The sequence below is a fragment of the Eumetopias jubatus genome, unplaced genomic scaffold (genome assembly GCF_037043125.1).
Source record: "Eumetopias jubatus isolate StellerSeaLion01/CBP00866 unplaced genomic scaffold, mEumJub1_p1.0 scaffold_5, whole genome shotgun sequence".
NCBI lineage: Eukaryota > Metazoa > Chordata > Mammalia > Carnivora > Otariidae > Eumetopias > Eumetopias jubatus.
Window position 1 is genome coordinate 35,718,301 of NW_028274811.1, and position 18,773 is coordinate 35,737,073.

Below are 18,773 nucleotides of genomic sequence, written 5' to 3' on the forward strand. Positions count from 1 at the left end.
CTGGACATTGCCTTTGATTTGTTGGATGCTGTCTTGAGACGTTGTTTTGATATTTGAGACCCTTGTAATGTTGTTCATGTACAATTTGTTTATCATTTGATAAGTGCCCATAAAGTTCCTTCCTTCCTTGAAATGAAACCGTTGTTCTAGGAAGCCGGCTGCTCCCAAGTTTCTGTCTGCTCTGAGCGTGCAGTTGACTGGCTCCATTTCTTCCCGTCATCATTTTGGCTTGAATTTTTTGACAGTCATTTTTTTTAATGAACTGTTACAGAAAGTACCATTTAAAACACTTCTAGATCTAGCCATGAGTCCATAGAACAGGCTCTTAAACCTTTGAGAAATCCTCTGTTAGTGCCCAACCTTTGGTTTCCTTTGATTTTGTTTTGTAATCTGATTTGGCTGTGACCCTGATCAAATATTACCTTCTTCCTTCCTTTGCAGAGTTGGAAAACCAGGAGTCTCGGGTCTCTGAAATCCACAGCCTTGTTCATCGGCTCCCAGAGAAAAATAGGCAGATGTTACAGCTGCTTATGAACCACTTGGCAAAGTAGGTTTAAGACTGAATGCTACCCTCTTCTCACTCCTGGAAAGTTCATGTCTTAGCATTAAAGCTGGTCTCGGTTCTGCTCAGGTTTCCCTCTCCCACTATTGCATCAGGAGTGCTGGAGGCTTAGGAAAGAAATGTGTGAAATGTTAACTGCAGTGGGTAACAGCAGTAAATGCCACACTCCTTACAGAGGAGGCTGGGGAAGCGCCCAAGATACCAGGCCACCTGGCAGAGATTTCAGGGGGCTTTTGCTCTTGTGATGACCAAGGGCAAACAGGAATATGTCCTCCTTGATAACCAGGTCACTAAGCCCAGTTTTCAGGAGTTGTGTGTTCTTTTGATGATCAGAGACAAATAGGAATATGTTGTGGGTTTACCGACCTGGGATTTGTAGGAAAGAGGCCTGGGTTCTAGAGTTGACTGTGTTCTTAACAAGCCACTCAGTGAGCCCTGGACAAGCCATGGACCTTAATTTCTTCATCAGTCAGATTTGGATAGTAGGGGCCCCTTTATTTATCTACAGTGTCAATGCTTTTAAAAGTTACCTGTGTTAAAGCCTAGGGAATAAAGAAACTATCTTTGACAAATGCCTGCTTGCCCTCTGAGATAAGCAAGGCATTCAGCATGGGGCCTGATTGTCCTGCAAAGAATATTTACTCTTGGAATGGTTTTGAATTTTTGTTTATTTACTATTGCTGGACCGTTTTGGGAATGGCCTTCCTGACTTCCCTTGCTGTGTCAGTGACTACATATATGTACCTTCTAACCTTCCATTGACTTGGATGAATGTTCTTGATTGGAGACTGGAGTATAAAAAAAGGACAGAATGTAACAGTTAACTTAAACTGTTAAGCCGTACGTTCTATGGAACTGATTGATGTGTAATGCATTTGGTCCTTACCCACACTTTGCTCATGCCATTAAGTCATTTCTTTGGGATAAGTTGATAGCTGAGGAAGGTTATGATGGTTTGTTTTCATATTTCTACCAAGCATGTTGATACTGCCTTGTGGAGAGAGAGTATATGTGTTACCATAAAGATTTCCACAGATCTTAATTATGAAGAAGCAAGTGTGTTTAGCATGTTGGTCAGAAGCAATTAGGCAGAGTCAAGGATTGCTCTGTTATTGGTCAAATGTCTTTCTTGCCATGCGGTATTGGGACTGCATGTTCAGAAACAATTAAGCATAGCAGAGGACATGCAAGCTTACAAGGGGAATGCCCAAAAAATGTCAAAGAGTCCTGATGAAGTGTGTTTAAAATAATGAGAACTGGGTTAAAAAAGTGACTCCAGATGCTCTGAGATGACAGTTTGGTGCCGATTCCACACAACTCAGTCCGGCATTTGTTCAATAGAAAAGCTGGTTTAGATCTTAGTTACAAAACTTTGCACATTTGAAGGGCCTTTACTGAAACAGAGGAAGTTCTGGGTACATACTCCGGCCAAGTGTGTGTGGAGATGCTCGATGGCTGCTCTGTTATGGCCACTAGGCTTTGAGCCTCCTGGGAGCAGCTGGAGGAGAAGGCCTCGGAACTAGCTGAGAGCAGTGGGCTTTCCAATATGTGAAATTGTGATGAGAGCTTAACTGGACTGAGCATGACCAAGAGTAAACGGTGATCCAGCAGACTCACTACTGCATCTGCCCATTTGTAAAGTGCCCTGAGATTGTTAGGAATCTTAAAAGGGGGGAGAAAAAGATTTTAAAAAACATCGAAAACTGTTAAGGTAGATCTTAAACACTTGAGCCTGTTTATCTCTTGGGGGATGGTTCATTTTCTCCCTCTTGTCCACCTGTGTTCCAAACCCCATTAAATTCAGTTCATCTTTGTCCCTAACCTAACGAGGAGTACAACTGGAATATGCAAGTGACAGCTGTGACCTTGACTTTTTGCCTTCTAACAAATTTAAATCAACTTTGTTGCTGAGTTACTTATGGTATACTTATAGTATAGCATTTATGGAGCATTATGTCTTGTCTTTGATTCACAATCACAATAATTTTCTTTGATTCTATGAGGTTATGTGGCATTTCTTTGTTCATTTAATCCTTAAGGAATCTACATAGAGACCATAGGGTGACTTGGTCAGAGCCGATGTTATAACACACAGACTTAAATTCTCAGTAGGCTGTGTTCTTGGTCTCAGAAGATCGGAATTAAAAGTGTCTTGGAGGAGATGGGTATAAATGAGCATTGCTCATTCCAGTAAGGAGTATTTATTTAGTTCTGAAAAAATGCTTTGGCACCCAGAGGAGTTCTAAGGTTCCATTTAAATGCTATATTCTCATTTACAGCACTGTCCTATTTTAAAATTGACCAGGAAGGGATGGTTAACTTGGGATAAGGGGTTTGTCTGATTCCAGTTTTCTCAGTTTCAGATTTACTCTCTGATACGCCTGAGCTATTGTTCCTCTGGTCCACTTACTTAATGGTCAACTTCCTTCCTAAGTTTTGATTTCAGGGCTAGATCTGCTGGAAAACCCATGTTCACTGCTCTCATTACCTATCCTGTATGCCCTGTGCATCTCTATCGTCTGGTTCAAAGAGAAGATACTTTGTATTGTGCAATTTTTAAAGTGCTCTTTTGAAACACTTTCTAAAATTGATTTCTTTTAGCTGTGGAGAGAGAGTTAAGACATTTTATATTTAATCCCAAGTAGAAATGCATTCAGAGGGAAAATGGTCTTAGAGGAAAACGCTAAAATCTCAAAGACTCCAAGCAAATGATTACCAGGGTGCATCCAAATCACAGAGCTCTTGGGTTTGTTTCAGACCTCCGAGGGAACATAAAAATTATAGGCAACTATGCACATATTTTTGTTGTTCCAGCTTAAATCTACTATAATAATTAGATGTTTTCTATTTGGATGCTGGAATCTAGTATACAATCTGGAGTCATGTGCCTCAAAGCACAGCTAGACTCACCTGGGGTGTTTGTTTACAATTAATATTGGGGGACCCCACCCCTGCTCTACTAAATTGGCCTCTCCTTGGGAATCTGCATGTCTGGTTTATTTCCCAGGTAATTATGATGCAAAGTCCTTTGAGAACTGGTCAAGAGAATGGGCCATATGCAGGGATTTTCTAGGAGAGAGAAATGATTTTGAGTGGAAAGGATTGGGATTTAGGAAGGTAATAGAAGTAGGACAAAGAAGCTCAAAGCAGTGAATTCAAAAAGGAGATTTCATAATCAAAAAAACCAGTTTTGATTTCCCATATCCTCACAGTTTGACTTTGCAGCATTAAATTGAGTGTTCAGCAAATGGTTTTGTTTTAAAATCATGCATAAAACATTTTTTTTTTATTTTGCATAAAGCATTTTTAATAATAAAATGGTCCCCAGCTAGCTCCGGGATCTTGTGGAAATTAGTCAACCTCTCTCAACCTCAGTTTTCTGAGTTCCCTTCTAATCATGTGATTCTGCATTCTGCGTTTTCATCAGGTAAAAGGAGTGGAGAAGACAAAAAATTCCCAATATTATAATTGTAGAAAGAAATAAGAGTAGATGAATAATAAAGACAAATTTCATGGTAGTTTCCTAATGTTTACATATTATGACTCCAAGTATGTTGCATATCCCCACACATACCATTCATAGTGACTCATCATCATTTTATTACAGTGTTTATGCTGCATTGGGAGGATTTCAAAGGACTCTCCATACATCAGGAGTGGCTATTAAAAATACCTTTTCACAGCTGGTTTTCCCAAAACACTTATTGAGAAATCAATCTTAGTCTCTTCTTTTTTTGAAGTAACTATTCCTTTGTTGCTAGGATGTTGTGAAAGTGGTAGAGCCCTTTTCTTGCTTCTACAAAGAGGTATTGTATCCTTTAGGATGCTCTGGGCTGTAAGAAACAGAAAATCCAATTCAAAATGGCTTAAACAATAAAGGAATCTGTTTCTCATTACACAGAATCAGCCCTAAGGGTTGGTTAATTTCTTGGCTCATGAAGTACTCAGGTTATTTCTATGGTGTTGCTCACAGCCAGCATCACTGTGCTGTCTAGGTCAGTGTCATAAGATGTTGTGTTGCATCCTTGCACATTTGTGGTTGTCCAGAGGCAGTAAAAGCATTGTTTTTTTCTTTGCTTCTCTTTTTAAGGGCTCTGATGATATTTTTCCCAGAAGTTCTCCAGACTTCCCATCACATCTTACTGGTTTGACACAATCTCCAACAAGGGGAATGGGGCCACCATGATTTTTTACACCAAACAGGACTTCCCTGGGCCATTGGTGGGAGGCCTGGATATCAGTATAAAAGATCTGAGTAGGCAGTGCCTAATGCTTACGGCAAATAGTCTTGATAAAATAAGATTCAATGGAGAGCATTAGATCTATTGAATGATCTTTATGTGGTGTGCTAACTCGATTAAGACATATGGGACAGATAAGCCAATTTGGGAGAGAAGAGGAATACATCTGAGTATGGGCACACATACACTAAAATTCTAAGATTTGTGGGGTGGAAGGTGAGAGAGAAATGAGGAGGGCAAAATCAACTTTAGTCTCATTCCCACTTACTGACTCCTATTGTTCTTTTCATTACCCAGTCGTCTCATGTCTGTTTGGATGATCTGTTACTTGTTGTGGCTTTGTAAAAATGACAAAATTCTGTATATTGCAGAAATCGTAAAATGATTTGGGATTTGCCAAATGCTTGGCATACCAGTGAGACCTTATCAAAATATGTAGACTCCATTGTCACAAGTTATCAAGAGTTAAGCATCTAGTGGCTTGGCTGTTTACACCTTTCTGTGACTGGAGTATGAGTACTTCCAGGCATTCCTGCCAATTAAGAAGGATGTATTCATATTTCCTTAATGATCAGAAGGAGAGTGAATTGGGTTCATTTACAAATGCCTGTGGTTATAAAGAAAGTCATTGCTAGGCCTTGGCACCAAGGAGGATGGACCGTGATGGTTAACTAGCATTCTTCGAAGTTCTTAAGAGAGGGTCAAAATAAAAGGAAGTGGGCATGGATACTTGGCATTAACATATATCTTATGGATATTCTAATATTCCTTCTTCCCCCATCCCAAGTCTAAAGGCTAGGATTTAATTTAGTGACAAACTTTTGAACATGAGAAGAGCTAGTTATTTCCTTGCCCTCAAGACTAGTCCAAGCAAAATAGCTGTGGAATTTTACAAAGCACATTTAAAAGAAAATAGTGCTTTTGAGATGATCACTTTCTAAAATGGAAAGCTCCTGTGAGCTTCTCTGGCAATATTCCCTCGGCCACACACCCTGGCTCCTAAACCTTCCTTCTCTCTAGTAACCACTAGATACCCGCTGCTGCTGGTACAGAATTGCTTGGCTGCTGGGCCACTGGTGGTGTGCCCTGATACCCCCGTTGAGCCATGTTGACCACATTCTCTAGTCCCATTTGGCTTCTAACTCACTGAATCCTACCCCGAACTGATAGTTCTGGTGATTTTAACCCCTTTCTACCTCTTGCATCTCCCCAAGCCCCCTAGTCCAAGCTGGTATTCTCTCTTTCCCAGACTACTTGCAAAGGCCTCCTCCCAGCTCTCTCTGGCTCCCTTCCAGTCCACAGAATGCATGCTCTGCAGCCGGGGAACTTGGAACACTGCAGATCTCAACATGTGATTCCCTTGCTTAAAAAAAATTCAAAGGAAACTTTCCCATTGCTCTGAAGATAAAACTCAGGGTACGGCCTCTAACACCTTGTCTGGACTGGACCTTCTCACACATAGCAGTCTCATCTTCTGTCCCTTCATGATCACCTCTGCATCCCTGCTGTGTGGCTCACGTAGACACTCAATGAATATTCGTCAAGTAGAAGCATGAAGAGTCTCTTGACCATTTCTCAAACATTCTCTTTCCAACTCCCTCTTTATACCTTGTGCAATTCATTTTCCTCTGTCTGGAATGGTCCCTCCCCAGTCTCTGCCTGGCAAAGTCTACCTCATTCTTTAGCCCCAGCTCAGATGTCATTGACCACAAGAATCCTTTCTGCCTCAAGGGGCGCTCTCGCTTTCCTCAGCTCCCATAGCCTTTGCTTATTTCTCCCTTTTAACAGGTATCACATTCCACCTTATGGGACAGTTGATCAAGTGTCTATCTTCTTAATCCTACTAGGTCGTAAACTCCCACGGGACAGGCAGTCTGTCTTCCTTTATCTTTTGTTTCTTACTTAGAGGTTGCAAACAAGGGTGTCCAGCCAGAGTAGTACATACATGCATTCTGTTTGGAATTGTTGTTCCACATGTTGCCATTTTTAAAATTTGGACAGATTTCTAACATTTTTAATGGGGGTGATTTTACTTGAAAAAAATTTAGATCTCTTTGCTCACAGTTGGCTGCAACTGGGTAGAGGCCACACCCTAACCCCCTGGGTGTGCCTTCTTCAGTGCACTAAATCCTAGCTGTCCCTGTTGTCCCTTGTGTGTGGTCTACCTCTTTTGTGTCCCCCACCTCCCCACCTGCCTGGCCATGGGGTAGGCATTTGGATTTTCAGCACCTGGCCCTCCTATTTGCTAATCCCAAAAGAGGGGCTAGATATTGGGTGATCGCATAATTAATGAACAAGCAGAAATGGGCTGGGAGAATCACTTCCCTGACCAGCTATGTTTTTCTCCTGAAATATTTATTATTTCTGATAAATTAGAGGTCCCTGGAAGAAGTTAGGAAGAGTGCTTCCAGGCCTGTTTATGTGTATGGGCTAGGGAGGAGAATTTATTTTTTTAAGACTAAGAATGGGATTCTCAAAGGACCTTCTCTAGCTATTTTTGGCACAGGCAAAGGAAAATCTATTTAAAGGGATACTGCAAAGAGGAGAACCACATATTTTAAAGCAAACAGGCAACTTAGCACTTTAAATTAATGGAAATGTAGACAAAATTAGAGCTCAATCCTTACTTAGCTGCCAGACCTTCACTTACTTTTCAACTCAAGAATTTCTCTGTTCTATGACCTTTCAAACTTTAGGGTTAGGAGAAGGAAAGATACAAGTTCAGTTTAGATTTTTGATGTGAAAAAAAAAATCATAATTTCTGAATTCAAAGAACTAAATCCTTCACAGCCTAAGAAACATGCATTCTGCAAGGGGAAATTCTTGGCTTCAAGCTGTTAGTACTCAGCAGTCTTGGAGTGCCTTTGATTTGGGTCTCCTGTTTGCAGTGAGTTGTTCCACTTCTGTTGGGTTAATGTTTTCAATGACTTTCCTGTTCTCTGATGTACGTCTTCCTCTTCTGACCCCAGAGTCAGCCACGGAGTTTCCCCTCTCAAATGCCAGGAGGAGCAAAGAGAAAGACACTATCTTCTCCTTTCTCAGTGGCTGCCCCCATTTATTGTGGGGTGTTATCAAAGCGAGGGTATTAACATGGACATGACTTTGTTTCTTCTTTGCTAACTTTTAGCAGAGCCAGATTTCTTTCTTTCTCTCTTTCTTTTCTTTTTCCTTTATTTCCTTTCTTTTTAAGTCTCTTTCGTTCCCGAATTTGAGTCATCTTTCTTTTTCTTCTTGGTGAATCTAGCTAAAGTTTCATCTATTTTGTTTATCTTTTCAAAAAAGCCAGCTCTTTGTTTCCTCGATCTTGTCTGTTGCCCTTTTAGTCCCCATTTCATTTATTTCTGCTCTGATGAGCTGTCTTTCTTAGGCATTAGGCCCGTGATTGGTTTTGTTAAATTCTCTCTTTGGCGGCACAGCAGTGATGGATTCACTCCCATTGTGTCCTCTTTGCACTGAATGGTGAACATTATCTGGAATACTTGTTTTCTTAATACCAGCTGGTTTCCTAACCAGTTCTTCACAACTCCTGTGGCTCACGCCTGGCAGCTGCATTTGAGGCAGCCGGCGGACTTCTGCGTAGTCGAAGCTCATCATTGAGAGCACAGTGATTAAGAGACCATTTCTGGAGCCAGACCGCCTGGTCTTGCCCTTGTCCCTTCTATAACCTCACGTGAATTATTTCTCTATGCCTGAGTCTCCTCATGTGAAAACGGAGCTCAAATAATACTATCAGAAACTTCTCAGTTAGCACATGAGATTCTCTTGGCTTGTCCTGGGTGTATGTCAGCCAGCACTGCGGGAACCGGGTATAGCCTGCACCTTGCTTCATGCAGGTGCAGCCGGGCAGCTTGTCGCCTCATGCCCAGACCGGGTGCCTCCTGCCTCTGCCCTCCCACCCCAGGGAGGCATGACACCGAGTGGCATCAATGCATGCACAACCTGGAAGCAAGGGGATATTTTAAAGACTCTGAGGGGAAACCTTTGACTAATGGGGGTAGGAGCTGGGCATTCCAGACAGCAGTCCTTAGCCGCTCACGAGATGGTCCCAAGAGATGAAGCAAGTGCCAGTGCTTGAACCAGGTGGTGGCTAGCTTCTCTGCCTCACTCCCCCTGCGAACCCCCTAGTAAAGCATAGAGAAGTAAGGTATAGAAGCCTTCACCTATTTTACTCTTCTTTCTGGGAAACCTAGAGACAGCAATAGCACCCGCCCTCTCGGGGTTGTTGTGAGGATTAAATGAATTAATCCACATAGAGCTCTTAGAAGAGTGTCTGGCATATAGGACACCCTCCATAATTGTCAGCTTTTATAATCTGTTTGAGGAATTGGGGGGTGGGGGAAGGAGGATCATGGAGCCGTGCCTTGTAAAGTGAGGGAAAATAGGAGAATTGTTCAAGCGATTAAGCCAAAACAAGTCATTCTTTTCAGGGGATGGGACTTTCTTCATAGTTCCATTATTGGTGAGCAAAAACCTTAGGGCTTGATGGTGACAACATAGCACACACAGCTCTTATCCACTTGGATTTTTGTGTGTGCATGTGTTTATTTTTGCTCTAGTTTTGTTTTCTTGGCAGTCTGTGTGCATTTGGCCAAAGGGTTGACCATTGCTCTCACCCTTCCTAGCAAGGGATATGCCAGCGCAGGGTCATCTGGGAGAAAGAGCCCATTAATACCTGCTTTCAGGTCATATCATACCAAGCTTCACACTTCCTTGTGAGTATTCAGGGCTCTTCATGAGTCAAATGCCCTGTAGAGCGCAGTGCACCTGTTTGGAAGAAGCTGTGTGGGGCTGACTTCTTTGGAAGGTTAGCAACTACTCACCTTCACCCTCCTGCTTCTTAGTGTTGCAAGGCTGATTTCATCTCAGAAGCAGCTGTCTGTGCTGCAGTTTAATAACTATTAATTTCCTGGAGGGGATGACACGTTATATCATGAAGACTCATCTTAGTCTGCGTGGTCTGGAAATTTCCACTCATCTTTGTGATCTTCAAAATGTTTCTCTTTGTGGGAGAGTCTGACTTTCCTTCATTCTTACTCAGTTTGCCTGCCCTCTCAGATGCCGTTCCCAGATTAAACATTGCCATCCACTGTAAAAACGGTTCTCTGTGCCTCCAGGTTACCCTGTAGTGCACTCTTGATGTGGATTTCCCTCCCTGAGTTAGTGAAGTCTGTATTGAAGTATTAATCTACATTCTCAGGGAAGTTTTATGTGTATTCATCTTCATTCTGTCTTGGTAGACACTATTGCAGCTTAACTCAAAAAAGGGTTTGAAGAAATCGTCAGGGGATTTGAATTTTGGTATCTGTCTTTTCTGCTTTCTCACATGAGTGGACATGTTTTTAAGTAGTTTAGCATACTGCTTTAGTGTTTCCAATTTGGTATTGTAAATGTAAATCATTATTTCTTGGTTCTGGGAGAGGAACTCAAATTGTTGGGCTTATTGGTATATCGGAAGCTGGTCTTCCTATGCATTTAGGAGTGTACAGGACTTGATAAAATAGGATCTCTATTTTATAAAAGTCAGACTTTCTTTTTTTTTTTAAAGATTTTATTTACAAAGTGTGTGAGTGAGGTCAGGGGGAGGGGCAGAGGCAGAGGGAGGGAGAAAGAGAATCTCAAGCAGACTCTACACTGAGCGTGGAGCCTGATGCAGGGCTTGATTGCAAAACCCTGAGATCACGACCTGAGCTGAAATCAAGAGTTTGATGCTGAACCGACTGAGCCACCCGGGTGCCCCTAAAAGTTGGACTTTCAGTGAGAACATGGATAACCCTAGGCCTCAAGACAGAGTTGGTATATTAGGTCATTGGTTGTAAACAACAGAAGTCAACTGTGGCTAATAAAAAAAGAATGGAATTTATTGGGAGTCTTCTGGGTTGATCACATAATTGAATGTAGAGTTGAACCATTGGACATTGGAAAGCAACTTCAAGGGCCTTTATGTGCCTGGTATCCTGCTACATGTTCTTATGCCATTCCCTCTTACTCTTGTAGATTGTCTCAGATCTTGCTTATTTCACTCAGGAAGTAAATGTAATCAGGAGAACTTCCAGAATCTACCACACTCATGTCTGTGTTTCTACCTTTCATCCATGTGTGCTAGAGGAACAGTCCCGTGCTTCTACCTAAAGGCGTTCCCTGCCCTGGGGCACTAGAGCTGATTCCTGATTGCATCAATAAGGACTTGGCTCCAACAGTTTTTCCCCCTGTCTCCTACATGATCAACTTTTCAGTCTGTGTTGAGACTTTCTCTGTTGAGACAGATATCAAAATTCACAAGTTCTGATTTCTGTGATCCTTTACAAATGAAAAACAAAAACAATAAAAACCTTTCTTGAAGGCACCTGGGTGGCTCAGTTGGTTAAGCGTCTGCCTTTGGGTCATGATCCTGGGGTCCCGGGATCGAGCCCCACATCAGGCTCCCTGCTCAGCAGGGAATCTGCTTCTCCTTCTGCTCCTCTACCACCCACTCGTGCTCTCTCTTTTAAATAAATAAATAAAATCTTAAAAAAAAAGACAACCTTTCTTGATCTCGCATCTCCTTCTAGATATCCCCTCCCCCCTGCCATTTCTTCTTGCTCTTCTCAGCAGAATCTCTCAGATAGTTGTCTGTGTTGCTGTTCCCAAATCCTCTCTCAAACCTACTCCACTTGGGCTTTTACACCCACTCCTCCCCTGAAAAGTGTCATGTTGGTGTTGCTAAATCAGCTTCAGACTTCCCTTCTCTGATCATTCTGAAGGTTTTCACAGTTTCTCACTCCCTCTTTCCTTGAAATGCTTTCTTCATTTGGCTTCCAGGATACCACATTCTCCTGGTTTTCCTCCTCCCTCCTGGCTGCTCCTTTTTAGTCCTGTTTGCTGTGCCCCATGGCTCAGCCCTTCAGTCCTTAGCCCCGATCTGCCCTCCCTTTCTTCCCCTCCTCAGTGAGGTCTTGCTCTAAGATTGTAACTGCCAGCCCTTGTGCTCCCTACCCACTAGCATTGCTTAATTTTTTCCATAGCATGTATCACTGTTTAATATACTCTTTTTGACTTGTTTATTGTTGTTTTCTTCTCCCTGAAATGTAGACTCCTCAAGTTGGAGATTTCTGTTTCTGTGCTGTTGTATCCTTAGCATCTAGAACAGTGCTTTGTACATAGTAAGAGGCACTCATAAATATTTGCTGAATAATAAATAAAATAAGAGGTGGAAAATAACCAGGGAACTCATGTGTAGCCCCTTTGGAGCACTACCTTTGGAATGTCTCAGCTCTGACCACCTTTATCCTCTTGGGATTCCACTGCAGGTCAACATTCCTAGTTAAAGAGAGTTGTAATAGCTTCTCTTGAGTAATGCACCCACTTCTCTGGTGAGGCAGTAGTGGGGTTCTCAACTGACATTCTTGGTAGGGCCACATGTAACAGGAGAGGGGCAATCTGAGGAAAACTGGATGCCATTATTCAAAGGATGCCAGGCAGATAAAAATACCAGGTGTTTGTTGTGTTTGCTGAAACACAATTTTTTGCCTTAGAGATTTCCTATTATATATTGAAAGCTTCAGGCCTTGGCACAAATATTAATTCTTTGGTGGATCTTGTATGTTCCCTGGAGACCCTGTTATGCATTGTTATATTGAAGATGGGACCATCATAATGATAAACACAGCAAACAGAGCATTCGGGTATTTCTTTAATACCTGGTTACATTGCTCAGTTCCTCAGAATGCGTAGTTTGCTTTCTGCATGAGCTGGCACTTCGTAAAAGCCTTGGGCGTCCTTTCAGAGCATGTCTTCAGTTGTTCCCTAGACCCAGGGTCATCCCAGTGGAGTTTGATGGAGTCAAGGTGCTAACTCGATGCATCAACTCCCAGAACTGGACCATTTAAACACATTCCCTCAAGTCACCAGGCAAATGGCAGTTTTCCGTTTCAAGCATGCCTCTCTGTCTAGCTGGCTAATCAGGTTTTCTTGTTCTTTTGAGAGATAACCTTGACATTTTGCTTCTTTTAGAATTATACTTCCCTTCTCACTAGAACTGCCACTTAACCTGCTTAGCATACTGCCCAGATACAAGATTTTTCTTCCAAAATAGTTGGACTGTCTCACAGGATCTTGCTACCTGGCCCTAGCCAGACAGTTAATGAAGCGGAAATTGTTGGCTAAGCCTAGATTATCCTTTCCTTGTCATGTCATTAATGAACTGTGACTCCGGACATGAATAGGCCCATCAGAAATTTTTTTAGTCATGGTTAAGTCTGATCTTACTCAATTGAAAATTAAGGCAAACTTTATGCAAATGTCTTGATACTTACTGGTCCTTCTAATGTTACCCCTTAGGACATGGGAAGAATCCAAAAATGAATCCCTCATGAACAAATCCATAAAGGAGCAGAATAATGGTTCATTTTAAAATAAAGCCAAAAGGAAACATTCAAAGTGAAGCACTTTCCAGTAGCAGAAATTTGAAGTTACATGCCAGTTATTATTAAAGGATGCTGTTCTTGTTTCCATATGGATTTTGGGATTTGGCAGCCTATTGAAAGCTATGCTCTTTGGTGTTAGTGATAATAAAGAGCATCTCTGAAAAGCTAGCTTGGACAGAGCTGGGCTGAGAAAAAGAAATGGGACAGCACTGTTAGCATCAGTCATTTCAGCATGTATTAATTTATTGATCACCTGCTATGTATAAGGCACTATTCGAGATGCAATTTTTTTATTTCTGTTAGGAGGTGGTAGGAGAGAGCATTGGCCCAAAAGACGAGATGTCCAATGCCTGAGTTTTTACAAGCTCATTTTATGCACAATTTTGAGAAAGTTTACCAAATCTTAGATTTCTTTGTTTACAAAATGATTCTTTTTGTTTTAAGAAAAAAAAAGTACGCATACACAGACATACACAAATACAATGCAGTTAAGGAAAACATTCTAGAAGGAGCTATCCACCATTAGCTTAACTGTTATCTCTAGATACTTGGGTTTTCTTCTCTTGGCTTCTTCTTCTTTTTTAAGATTTTATTTATTTATTTGAGACGGAGAGTGGGAGAGTGAGAGAGAGAGCACGAGCGCGGGGTGGGGGGGGAGAGGCACAAAAGGAGAGGCAGGGGCAGACCCCGCGGAGCAGGGAGCCCGACGTGGGGCTCCATCCCAGGACCCCGAGATCATGACCGGAGCTGAAGGCAGATGCTTAACTGACTGAGCCACCCAGGCGCCCCCTCTTGGCTTCTTTGGTTTTGAATTTTTATGAAATGATCGTGTGTGCTATTTAAAGAGTTAGTTATTTTTAATGAATGGAGCAGCCTTTTGACTTTGAGTCCTTTTAAATTTGAAGACATCTATGATTTTATGCACAGGACTGGGTAGGACAAGACAGGACAGTCAACCCTTCGGTACTCTGAGATAGAAACCCTTTTGTCTGCTTTTGTTCCCAATCTTTTGTCTGCTTCTCTGTTCATTTGTATTTCTACCTGAGAGTGGGCAACAGAGACAATGGAGAATACATTTTAACAATGCTGGAGAGGGTAGTAAAACTTTAACCTGAAAAGGTTTGGGTTTTTTTTCCCCCAACTACTATTACTAATGACTTTTAAATATACCAGTTTTTTTCTCAATTCCTTAGCCATTGAATGTGAGCTTTACCGTTACAGTATAACTAGTTTAAAAGAAAGATAATAAAAACTCCATTGTTTTTTGTTTCTGTGTTTTATCTTTTTGTCCTATTTTCAGGTATTGTGAGGGTCCACCCATCTACCATAGACTCCTTTCTTCTTGTCTTCTACTCAGTCTGTTCCAGCCTGTGTGGTATCCTGAGATGTTCCTACATATCTCTGCCCAGATGTACTAGCACAGGGGTTAGAAAACCCTGCTGCTGATTTTTGTATGGCTCATAAGTTCAGAGTGATTATTTACATTTTAAAATAGTGGGGGGGGATAAGAATAGCTCATGACATGAAAATTATATGAAAATCAAATTTTAATGTTCGTAAAGTTTTATTGGAACAGAACCACACTTAATTATTTACATGTTACCTGTGGCTGCCTCTTGAGTTAACGTTGGTTGGTTGAGAAGCTGCAAGAGAAACCACATGGCTCTCAAAGCCTGAGATATTTACTGTCTGGCTCTTTAGAGAACAGGTCTGCCAACTCTATGCTAGAGACTCTTTTTCCTTGGATGTCTTCGAGCTAAGACCTGTTGAGACATGCTAACTCATTCAGGAGATACTTACCGAGTGCCTACAGCGTGCCAGACACTGTGCTAGACACAGGTATCAAAGGTTAATACGATGCCTTCCCTATTAGGAGGAACAGCCTAGAGAGGAATGTGGACATGTCCACAGGTAAACCACGCATGGATCTGTGTGCTTTTGCCCAGGTGTGAGGTAGGGGCTGTGGGAACTCCAAGGGGGTGCCCTGACTATGCTGGGGAAGGCAGGAAGAGAGGAGGTCTAACTTAGGTAATGGATAACAAGGCTTTGATAGCTTAAAGCTGCATTGTTCTTCTTTGGTAATTTTTAATTCTAACACTGGAATTGTTTCATTAAAGTTCATTGTTACCTAAAACACCTGTTATAATTTTAACTAGAGCACCTTTAACATTTCGGTTGTACATAAAAATTACTGCTCTGTTACAGGATCAACATTTTATAAAGCTATGTAAATAAACATTGCCTAAAATGACTTTAGTTTATCATCGTCAAAATTAAAACTTTCTTTTGAGAATCACTGTTAGCTATCCACTTAAGAGGGGGAATAGACTTGCACATTAAAATTGGAATTTTCATTTGCTTTAAGTTTGTTTTTTTGTTTTTAAAGATTTTATTAATTTATTTGTCAGAGAGAGAGCGTGCGCACAAGCAGGGGGAGCGGCAGGCAGAGGGAGAAGCTGTGGGGCTGATCCCAGGACCCTGGGATCATGATCTGAGCCAAAGGCAGACACTTAACCGACTGAGCTACCCAGGCGTCCCTAAGTTTTGTTTTTTTAACTGTTTCTCAGTACATTTAAAATGGGTTAACTCTAAGGATGTCTGTTTTTTGTATAAAAAGGAGTTCACTGGCCCCATTCAGGCTCTCCTGAATCATCATGTTGGGGGTTTAGGTAGGGAGGGCAGGGAGTTTTATTTTTAATAAGCTTCCCAAGTGATTTGCGTCTATACCAAAGTCTGGGAACTGCTGTTAAGGATAATACTGATTAAAGATGGATTTTTTTAAAGTTATTATTACATTTATTTTTTAAACTGTTTTTTCTTTCCTTTCATCTGCTATCAGCCCCTGACACATATAGAGTTTTTTAAAGTTCCCCCAAGATGATGTGAAGGAATCTGTGATTTCCCAAACATGCCCTCCTTGTTTTTTCTTTTTTTCTGGGAGGGGGCTAGAAATTAGGGCAAAATGTACAAGAAAAATCATTTGGAATGTAACATGTATTTGGACTATATTTGTATGTTTTGCTATAATTTTTCATGTATATATTTATGTGTGCATATGAATATATACTTATATCACAGTTAACATTTGGCCTCTTTTTTCTCTCATGTTAACACTGAAATCCTCTTTTGGCTCCTCCCCAGTTCCATTCCCTTTGCCCTCCAGTGAAAAGTTAACATGAATTGTAGTGTGTATCCCTCTGAACTATGTTTTGGTAGTTTAAAATCGATTTTTTATGTCCAAATATAGTCATCTGGTATTTGTGTGTGTGTGTTGTAATCTCCATAAATGGTATCAGAGTGTACTCTCATTCTTCAGCTTGTGTTTGCCACTCAGTTTTATCTTTTTGAGATAAATGCTAGTTCATTCCTCTAAATGCTATGTAAATATGCCACATATTATTTATTCCCTCTTCCCTATTGATAGTACATTTGGAGTTTCTCATTTTTTGCCATTATAAACAATGCTGGAGTGAACATCCTTGCAGATATCCTTTTGTGCACATGGGAATTTTGGCAAGGTATGTATACCTGTCAGTAGAATTGCAGGAATGTACACAGCTTGATTTTTTTTTCTTTATAGATATCACCAAATTATTCTCCATAATGACTAATCCATTTATATGCTTGACATAGTTTTTATTTGGAGCGATAGATTTATAAAGATACAGAATGCTTCATGTGGCACCTCTTGGGTTTCTCATGTTGCTGTAAGTTCTCTGCATTGTTTGTGGGAGTTGGTAAATTACCATCTAACCTGAAATGTAAAGATTTAAAATGCAGAATTTGGGCTTAACGGAGGTTGGAGGGGAGGTGTTAGAATGCAGGCCTAGAATATCAGGGAAGAAAAAAGAACCAAAGAATCAAAGGGGTGAATCTCTTCATAGGACGCTGGACTGGCTGGTGTTGCAAACCACTCAGAGAGATCAGACATAGAAACACTCCAGCATCTCTCCTTTTCATTGTCCTCACCAAGGGTGCCTTAGTAAGTCCTGTTTGTTCTAAAATGTAAAGGCTCCTGGCCTGTGTCATATCCTCCATAAAATAGCCCTATATCCCAGAGAGCAACTGTAGACACAACTCATTAAGGCCTCACTGCTGATGACTGGGCTCCATAGACTCCTGTCTGCAACAGGCTGCCATGACTGTGGAGCCACCTTTTCTGGCTTTCAAAGGCCCTGCCAACTTCTTTGTGCAAGTCTCTTTTGAGGATGAGTCTGAAATTTCTAAGTGGCATGGGGAATTTCTAAAAGCAAAATGTGCAAAGAGAAGTCTGTCTTTCAGACTTGGGATCTGCATAGCCATCTGGACCCCTTAGACCCGAGGGGTCTAAGGCCAGGAACACTTGGTGCCCTGTGGCTTCTCAGTAATGCAGAGGGTGTTCTAGCTTGTTGATGCCTGGGTTCCTTTTCTTGGGTTCAGGCCGAGTGCATTTGTCCTTCCCCAACAGTGTTTGCCAGAATATCTTCAAGGCCCTGATTGCCTCTCAACTTTGCCGCCAGCCTCTAAAGGTGAACTAGTTTCTTCATGATCTTTCATAGGTTTTACCACCATTGAAGTAAGCCAACACGTATCTAACTACATTTCCTACCTCCTGTGAAGGGACAGGAAGTGGAAGGAAGGAAGCAAGAGAGCTAATGAAGAGGGGAAAAAAATGTCTTAACGGGGCTCCTGGGTGGCTCAGTTGTTAAGCATCTTCCTTTGGCTCAGGTCATGATCACAGGGGCCTGGGATCGAGTCCCACATCGGGCTTCTTGCTCAGCGGGAAGCGTGCTTCTCCCTCTCCCGCTCCCCCTGCTTGTGTTCGCTCTCTCGCTGTCTCTCTCTGTCAAATAAATAAATAAAAAAAAGTCTTAACGAAGACTAGGTTCCTGCATTACCCAGCCAATAACATTATGGTAACTCAATAAACAAAGTTTAAGCTGCAACTAAAGTAAGCCAGGACACCGACATGTGTCTAGCAGGGCTGGGACTGGGATGAGGCAAGAGAGACACCTGGGGTGCAAAATTTCAGGAAGCAATGACCTTTAACAATTCTGAGAGTATTCACCTCTTTAAAGATGCAGAATTTAGGGGCACCTGGGTGGCTCAGTCGTTAAGCGTCTGCCTTTGGCTCAGGTTATAATCCTGGGGTCCTGGGATTGAGCCCCGCATCGGGCTCCCTGATCAGCAGGAAGCCTGCTCCCACTCCCCCTTTCCCACTCCCCCGCTTGTGTTCCTGCTCTCACTATCTCTCTCTCTGTCAAATAAATAAATAAAATCTTTTTAAAAAAGATGCAGAATTTAATAAGTGTTAAAGAGGTGCTCACTCTCAGACTTGTTACAGATGGTCACCTCCCAGGTCTCTCTCCGCTTGACCCTCATCCTGGGCCTGGCTGGGTTTAAATTCCCCTTGTGGGCTTCTTGTTAGCATGCAGACCCGAGTCCTGCCTCTTGTTCCCCTCAGCTGTAAACAGTGATTGGCAGTGCTAGAGAATAGAGATGGGTTCAGTCTGTCTTGAGTTGGCCATCTCTGCTACATCTGGAATTTCATAGCAGGCAGTGGGAAAAGGGGGTTTCACATACAAAACG

At 41.8% G+C, this 18,773-nt stretch overlaps 1 protein-coding gene across 12 annotated transcripts in view; it reads left to right on the plus strand.

The window, feature by feature from the left end:
• The window catches only part of ARHGAP26 (Rho GTPase activating protein 26), a 452,567-nt gene that overhangs the window by 289,254 nt on the left and 144,540 nt on the right, over positions 1-18,773 (plus strand). For all 12 annotated transcript variants that reach the window (XR_015768163.1, XR_015768164.1, XR_015768165.1 and 9 more), the window contains one exon: positions 442-547. Coding sequence is in view for 9 of the 12 variants with exons in the window: in XM_088023297.1 (XP_087879423.1) it covers positions 442-547 (106 nt within the window). In the remaining 3 variants the exon portion in view is untranslated. The remainder of the gene's footprint in view (positions 1-441; positions 548-18,773) is intronic.